Source organism: Neofelis nebulosa, chromosome 5 (genome assembly GCF_028018385.1).
Source record: "Neofelis nebulosa isolate mNeoNeb1 chromosome 5, mNeoNeb1.pri, whole genome shotgun sequence".
NCBI lineage: Eukaryota > Metazoa > Chordata > Mammalia > Carnivora > Felidae > Neofelis > Neofelis nebulosa.
In genome coordinates, this window is record NC_080786.1 from 45,728,168 (window position 1) to 45,736,831 (window position 8,664).

General features: G+C 41.2%; 1 protein-coding gene across 1 annotated transcript; it reads right to left on the bottom strand.

Annotated features, from left to right (window-relative positions):
• Positions 1–1,704: 1,704 nt before the first annotated feature.
• LOC131513105 (mitochondrial import inner membrane translocase subunit Tim9-like) lies at positions 1,705–2,435 on the bottom strand. Its single transcript, XM_058732511.1, has 3 exons — positions 2,394–2,435; positions 1,917–2,049; positions 1,705–1,847 (listed from the first exon to the last, which is right to left on the bottom strand). The coding sequence occupies exons 1-3, from the start codon at positions 2,433–2,435 to the stop codon at positions 1,705–1,707; spliced, it is 318 nt and encodes a 105-aa protein (XP_058588494.1).
• Positions 2,436–8,664: the final 6,229 nt, after the last annotated feature.

Genomic DNA, 8,664 nt, shown 5'->3' on the forward strand with positions numbered 1-8,664 from the left:
TTGCACCATCCTTATTTGCTAATGGAAACCTGACTCTAATTACCTGAAACATTGGGGCTGATACTTCCTACCCATCTTTACTATATTGAGGAAAACTGCTTGTTCCTAAAAAATCTAAATAATAAGGTTATGGATAATCCTCATGGAATGTTCATTTTTGTGGCACTTAAATTGTGACTCAGAATGTTTCATGTAGGACTGATCACATCTCAAGTTGTTGAGTTTGAAAGTGTTTGAATCTGGATGCAGGCTCTGTTCTCTAAGATCTTGATACTTAGCATGTCCCTGGACCAGCTTCCCATGGGAGCTCGTTAGCCATGCAGGATCTCAGGCTCCACCGCAAACCTACTGAATCAGAATCTGCTTTTGAACGGGAATCCCAGGTAAGTCATATGCCCACTAGAGTTTGAGAAGTGCTGCCCAAGAGGGGAGGAGGGCTGGAGGGAATGTTGCAGAACATTAGATGTTCAAGGGAACATCCAAACTGATTGGTCAGAAGATTAGTGGAGGATGAAAAGGAAGGGTGGAACACTAGCATGGAAACTGGGAGGAAGGGCTTCTCAGAAGCCAAAAAAGGGACCCTTAAAAAGGACAGGGTTAGACCCTCACGTCAAATATTGTAGAAACCTTAGGGAGCCTATGTCTGTAAAATCCTACAGGATTTGGCATGAGGGAAAGTTCTTGGGGCAGATGAAGAAGCCAGATTGTGGGAAAGTATGATCTGGAAATAGCGACTGAGGGGTTTGACTAACGCGAGAAGTTTGCAGCTTTGGTGCCGAGAAGAGATTGGAGAAATCGCTTTGGGGGTTGGGAGCCCCCAGGAGAGGCAAAGGGAAGGCACTGTCGTGGAAGAGCTGAGTGGTGTTAGAATATTCCCGCGACAGGCAGGGGAGAGCTTTTAACTGGAGGAGGCTCCGTCTTCCTGGTACAGAGAAGAGGGACGGCGGAAGATGAGAAGATGGATGAGAAGCCTTATGGCCACATGAGAGGAAGCCTTCTAAGCCCAGTAGGAGGGGAAAGCCTTCTGCTGAGAATGGAGAGAAGAATGTAAAGGAAGCTGAAAAGATAAGTAATGTTTTGATTTTTAAAAAACCTCTTACAGGGATGAAGAGACTCTTGACATTCCTCTACTTAAGGTTACAAAATATCTTGAATCAACAGGATGACTGTTGCCGGAGTAGATTTCTGGGTTTGGTATTCCAGTAGGTTGGGCTTTATTGCTACGTAGTTAGCATATATGCTATGTGTGAGCTTAGCCTCTTGGGCTCCAGGGACCCAAAGCGTCTCAGTTTGTTCTACATGTCAAGTATTCCCCCCTCACGTACAACAATCTGATTTCTGACCCCCGGGGCTATTGAATTTGTAGTCTTGAAACTCCTAGTCACCACCAGTTGATAGATCCAATGGTGATTTTCCAGCTGTCTTCTCCCTGCCTTTCTGCAATATTTGAAAAAAAAATTAACGGCCCCTCTTTCAACGAAACTGCCGTATATACATATTTGTTGAAGAAACTATTAGAAATGATTTTTCTACTAAAGTGACCAAGCTGCTGAATCTTAGGGCCTCCATAAATGTTGCATCTTATTATTTTCATTGAAAAATAAGGCATTCTATCTGATTACTTCTGGTAAATAGCAATTTTGTGTCTCCAGTGGTTTCAATTTTCCAAGCAGTCATGACAGTTTAACATGGTGGCTGCTGCTTTCAGGGGATTCTGTCAGATGAATCCTCATTTCTAGAGTAACCGCAGATGGCAAGAGTCCATCCATGAGGACTTCTCTGTCGTGGCCGGCCAAGGGGTCCTGCTTTGGCCGCTGAGGCTTCATCCCCCCGAATACGATTTTCCTGGGGTCTCACGGATATTCTTTGTGTCATTTAGAAATATTTCTGTAAGCAGTGTTCTGAATAGGTGGTACCTTCAGGTTTTATTTCTCTTGTGAAGCCCAAAAAACAGTCCAAAAAACAAGTTTCTGTAAGTTTATTGGAGGTCCCAGGAAATCCCCACAATTGTTTTATCTGATCAGATTCTGGTATTCGTGCAACCACGTCCTTCAGGTATGCTTATTAGTCACCTTTTCCCATGTAGAGGTTTCCTTTTTCTTCTGGAAAAGCAGTTTTCCAACCTTGGCTTGGATGCCTCCAGCGAGGCCTGATTCCTTACTCCATCACAGGCTCTTGCATCTGATACCAGTGAGTGGCTGGGGGCCGCGCTTCCGGTTGAGTCTGGGGGCAGGGGGGGCAGGGTCAAAGCAAGTGCCACAAGCTGCTAGATGGAGGAGCTGCCTTACATATATTCTTTTAAATCAACAATACTGAGAGATAATTTATATTTAATAAAATGTACCTGTTTTAAGCATGTGGTTGGTTGAGTTTTGACCAATACATGTACATACTCCTATAACCACCGCCGCAATCAAGCCATAGAACGTTTCCATCATTCCAAAAGATCCCAAGGCAACCACACGAATTTCATATCAATATAATCAATCCTACAATAGGCATTCTCTTGTGTCAACTTCTTTTGCTCAATGTGATGTCCTTGAGATTTATCCACGTTGTTGTACGTATCAGGTCTGTTTCCTTGTATCGCTGGATAGTATCCAATTGGATTGAGGAGCCGCAATTTCCTTTTCCATTTATTTGTCTGGGCATTTGGGTTGTTTTCAGGTTTAATAGTTATGAATAAAGTTTCTATGCACATTAATATACAAATACTTGAGTGGATATTTGTTATCATTTTGGGGGGAGTAAATGTTTAGGAGTGGAAGTGTTGCATTACATAGTAAGTACATGTTTAAGGATCTGCCAAGCTGTTTTTCCAAAGCAGTTGTATTCTCAGTAGCAATATATAAGAGTTCTAGTTCTCCATTTTCCATCATTCATTTTAGCCATTGTGGTGTGTGTGTAGGCAGTCTCATTGTGATTTTAATTTGCTATTCTCTAAGGATCGATCAAATTAAGAATCTCGTTTGTGCTTATTTTCCATTCCTACATCTTACATCTTCTCTTGTGAAGTAGCTATTGAAATAGTTTACCCACTACTTTAAAAAAATATATATTTATGTTTATTTTACTTTTGAGAGAGAGAGAAACAGTGCAAGTGGGGGACAGGCGGAGAGAGAGAGGGAGACCCAGGATCTGAAGCAGGCTCCAGGCTCTAAGCTGTCAGCACAGAGCCCCACAAGGGGCTCAAACTCACAAACCCGAGAGGTCATGACCTGAGCTGAAGTCAGCGCTCAACAGGTTGAGCCACCCAGGTGCCCCTATTTTACACACTTCTAACATTTTCTCAGTATTAAGTTGTGGGAATTCCTTGTATGTACTGGACAGTGGTTCTTTGCCAGATATATTCATTACAAATATTTTCTGCCAATGTGTGAGTTGCCTTCTCATTTACTCAACATCTTAACAGAGCAGAAAGTTTTAATGACGAGGCCCAATTTATCAGGTTTTCCTTTTGTGATTTGCATTTTGTGTGTCCTGTCTGATGTTGCCGACTCCAAGACTGAGAAGATTTTCTTCTATAAAAGTGTCTTCCACTTAACCTTACGGCTCCTTTACTTGGTTATATTGGAGCCTGCTAACTTACTTCCTTGTGGTCTGTTTCCTTTCCAACTCCTTTTTTTCTATTTCCTAACCAAGTACATTTCTAGGCTTTCTCTTTCTTTGATTACCCAATAATGTATATTCAGTCAAAGAAAATTTAGAAAACAAAGGAAGCACCGTAAATCACAATAATAACAGCACCAGTTTTCAGTGCAGGACCTACCATACGTTAGCTGTGTTATGGTGGAACACAATGGTTATGAGAGCAAGCCTGGAAGTGTGGCTGGCTGGGTTGGAATTCTATTTCTACCACCTTTTACTTGCACGGTCTTGGAGTGTTTCACTTGGTGAGAATTTACAAGATCCAATAGTGTTTGCGGTACGGTTCTTGGTAGCAAAAGACACAAAGCAAAAGTGTCAGGAAACAGACGTACATCTTCGAGGCACAAGCTTCCTAAGCTGTTCCTCATCTAAGGACACACAGGATGTGTTTTCCCTCTAGCAGAGAAGCACAGGGACATGTATGGAATGCCCCTGCCCCAGGAAACCTCTTTGAGTCTCAGGGTCCAAGACCTTTAAGTGGGGGCTGATTGCATAGGCAGATCTCGCTACGCAATCTGCCATGGCAACCGAAACTCAGGACCCAACAGTGAAACCAGGTGCACATCATCAGTCTTGACACTAATTCAAAACAACATGACAAGCTAGTAGAACATGGTTCGTTGCTCCAGGTGTATATACAAAATCATTAATCACCAACACAAAGAACTCTCCAGGGCCACCATTCCCAGGGGCTAGCCAAGGGTCAATCATGATTCCCTTAGAAACAGCCAGGACCTGGCAACCATACGTGCTTTTTCATTCATGCTCTCTTCAGAAGTAACCTCTCTAAAGCCTTCCTTTTCCTCATCTGTAAAATGGGAATATAAATGGAATTCCTTCATAGGGTGGTTGTGAGAATTAAATGAGATGATACACATAAAGCTTTCAGCATTAATTTTTGGTACACAGTTATTGCTCAATAGCTATTACTTACTTTTATAGCTATTACTTACTATTATTAATAGTAAGCATTTCCTCCTGTGTCACATAAGGAGAACAGTACCTGTTTCATCAGGTGGTCATGAGGATAAGATGCAGGTCTAGTAAAAAGCTTAACACAGGGTTTGGTTTTTAAATCCCTACTAATCTCGGTGCCCCCTATAAACTGCATTATCCAGAAGAAACCATGATTAACATGTTGTCATATAAGCATTCCATTTGCCTTATTAACAATTAATTTGCACTGCTTTTTCAATAAAGCAGTGAAAAAATTCACACCTTTTTCAAAGCAGACACAGAATTGTCTCCTAAATGGATGATGACAGCAAGATCTGTGGCAACTGCAATGTCTGAAGTGCCCGGGAGGCCACAGCAAATGCTGCAAGGTATACAGCTGTTGTAGCTGCATAAAGCAGGGCCATCAGTCAGCACCCCCCTCCTCCCTGGGGCCAGGCAAGGCTGTGTGCTTCTAAGATTGGGATTTGTGAACATGTGCCCCCTTAGCTTCATTCTTTCATCCAACAAATCATTCTTGTCTTCTGTGTAGCAAACGGGACTCCAGGCACTGTGGAGCAAGACCCACAGGGTCCCTGCTCTGTGTCTCCTGCGTTTCCCTTATTCCATGTGAGCACACTCTTTTCAAATTAAGTGCCTTTTTATTACTCATGGTGTTCTAGGAATTTACTCATGGTGGATAAAGCTGGAAATGAATGAATGACTCTGGTCTTTTCGTAATTTTTCTCTTACGAAGTTGAGGTCTTACTGTATTCAACGTTTTGTAATTTTCCCCCACCACACTCAGTCTCAATCATAAGTAGTTTTCCATGTCGTTAAAATTCTTTCATAAATTTTTAGTTAATTTTGCTGCAGCAGATCAGGGACTCCTTGGACTTAGTGGTATCCTCTTGATCGGTGGTTTTCCATCTTTTTGGACTGCAATCCACAGGAAGAAATATGTTATATATTGTGACCATGTACACACACACACACACACACACACACACACACACCTGAAACAGAAGTTGCACAAAACAGTACTTACCCTTATTACATACTATGCACTATGATATATTTCTTTTTATCCCATTTAATGTCTTATTTTCAAAAAATGTTGGTCTAGGGGCACCTGGGTGGCTCAGTCAGTTAAGAGTCCGACTTCTGCTCAGGTCATGATCTCATGGTTTGTGGGTTCAAGCCCTCATCAGGCTCTGTGCTGACAACTCAGAGCCTGGAGGCTGCTTCAGATTCTGTGTCTCCCTCTCTGTCTGCTCCTTCCCCACTTGCACTCTCTCTCTCTCAAAAATAAATAAACATTTAAAAAATGCTTCAAAAAATGTTGGTCTAATATGCCAGGGGAAATGGGTTACTGCTATTAATGTTCTTGGGCTCCCAAAGTTGGATAAACAAGGGCTGGTACTTCTCTTTCTCCTCTTTCCTCCCACACTCCATCTGTCTCAGTTGGTTTTCCCTAGAAGTAGAGCCTGAAGTAAGGGTTGGGATGCAGGTTATTTATTTAGGAATTGATTCAGGGAACAGTGCTGAACTGAGAAGAAGGAAAGGGCAAAACAAGGTGTATCATGGAGCTAGTTGTTGCTGTGGGCAACCAGGGCTCGGGCTCACTGGAGAACCTCTAGGGAAATTGGTAGAACGCCCTTGGAATGGTTCCTCCAAAGGACGGGAGGCTGGGACATTTATCCACCAACTTCCATCCTTTGCTATGTAAGCATGTTCAAAACACCTCCCCACCTGGCTGCAGAAAAATGGAGAGAAAAAGATGAACGCCTGGATGTGGACATCATGCAAAGAAGTCTCCGTGTAGACTCTGCTGAACGTGAGTGAGCCAGGACCATGTGATTCTGAGCACAAAAACCAGCTGCTGCTTCCTCTGAGCAGAAATGTTCTCCAACCCGTTCATCATAGCTTCTTCCTCTCTAGGCAGCAGGGTCTTGCTGCCATGCAGACAGGCAGAACCTAAAGAAATGACTCCTCAAGGCTTGGCTCTTGACACAGAAACAATAACAGAAAAAGCTGTCTTTCTCAACAGAGCTGTTTTCTTGCTGTGGGCTCAGACAAAAATCTAATTTCAGTTGAAGCTAGAAATATCTTCTAGATCAGGGATACCTTCCTATTCCATTCATGTCCATCATTGCTTCAGTGGTGGGGGATTTAGGAACAAGAAAATAACTCTAAAACAAGTTCCAAAATGTTCTTTTTCTTGCTTTAATCATGATTTGTAAGTATTTGTAATATAGGATGGATATTCTGTAATATATTTATTTATAAACTTTCCCGGGGCTCCAAGGTGGCTCAGACGGTTGAAGCCTCTGACTCTTGACTTCAGATCATGATCTCACAGTGTGTGAGTTTGAGCCCCTGTCAGGCTCTGTGCTGACAGCGAGGAGCCTGCTTGGGATCTCCTCTCTCCATCTCTCTCCACAACTCGTGCACACACGCGCACACATGCACGAGCTCTCTCAAAAAATAAATAAGTAAACATTAAAAAAAAAAAACTTTCCTAATGGAAGTTTAGTTTGTTTTCATTCTTTCAGTATCAAAGATAATGTAGCAAACATCATCATGCATAATCCCTTGTCTGAGTCTAATATACCAAGAGAGGTCAAAGTAGAAATAGAGAGTTAAAGAGCATGAAAACTGTAAAAGCTTTTGATCTGTGTTGACCCATTGCTTTCCAAAAAGTGTAGATTTAACCGCTTTACATTCTCCCCTGTCATGTGGGTGTACTAGGCAATCTCAGAAACATCTTTTTTTTAATCACAATGTTGAGAATTTAGAAAGCATAGTAAAATGTAAATCCTAGCAATAATAAATAATCCACAATCCTAAGACAGCCACTGTTAACATTTTAATATATTTTATAGTCTTTTCCATTCATATAAAATGTATACATATAATCTAAGAACAAAATAGGACATACTACATATAAGATTTTGTATTCTGGCTTTCTCATTTAATATTTTATTCCATTTTCCAGAAAGATATTTTTAAATGGTTGCAAAATGTTTCATCTGTGTCAGTTAGGAATTGTGTTTGGCTTCTCTGAACAGAGTTTGACTAGCATAAACATAGAAGGGTTTATTTTTCTCATATAATGAGACATCTGGAAGGAGGCAGTTGCTGGCTTTGTTACAGTGGTTCAAGGATGTCAGAATTGCAGTCACTACAATTCTCTTGGCTTTTCTGTCATGGTCCCCAAATGGCTACTGGAGCTTGAGCCATCATATCAGTGATCAAGACAGCTGGGTCCAGGCAGACATCCAGGCACTTGGAAGTCTCACCCAAGGATTTCTGCTTCTATCTTATTGGCCGCCCGTATCTGCAAGGAAGGCTGTAAAATGTAGTATTTTTAGCTAAGCACATTGCTGGCCACAGTAATATAGGGGCTTGTTAATAACAAAGAAGAGGAGAATAGAAATTGGGCAGCCAGCTGTCTCTGCCACAGCATCATATGGGCACCGTGTTTTATTTAACCAATTTCCTATGGGGAAGTATTTCATTTTTTTTCCCCCAGTTTTCACCTTTATATCTTTATCTTTCACCATTTTCACCATAATGTCTTTATATCTTTATATCTTTTATTATTTCCTTATGATAAATTCCCAGATGGAATTAATAAATCAAATCATGGGATGCAAAACTTCTTTTTAGAAAAGTTCTACCAATTTGTACTCTCACCAGCAACATATAAAACTGTTGGGCAGTCTTTCTGAGAGTCATTCATTGAATACTTGCTTTCTGTCCAACTCCAGATGGTCCCTTGTGATTCTTTTTTGAATATTAATATCATTCACAAATGTTAGAAAAAGCAATCAATCCTTAAATAGAATATGTCAAAATGGCAATTGCTAAGCACTATGCCTTTTATTTAATTATATATATAGCAGAAGGAAATGTCCTTGGAGAATGAGCCTGCAAGGTGCAGACACATTTTAGACTTGTATGTTCTTGTATTTTGATTTTTGAAGAAGTCCCTGAGATGGTTTTGATACCAATAATGACACAGGGGCACAGGAGAAAGGTTGATGAGGACAAGACCCATTTAAGAACCTATCAAGAAAT

Coding starts and splice junctions, on each gene's coding strand:
- LOC131513105 (XM_058732511.1), bottom strand. CDS start 2,435: ATGGAAACGTTCTATGGCTTGATTGCGGCGGTGGTTATAGGA. Junction 2,050..2,393: donor TTGCGGCGGTGGTTATAGGA/GTATGTACATGT, acceptor GCATACCTGAAG/GACGTGGTTGCACGAATACC. Junction 1,848..1,916: donor AAGAGAAATAAAACCTGAAG/GTACCACCTATT, acceptor CCGTGAGACCCC/AGGAAAATCGTATTCGGGGG.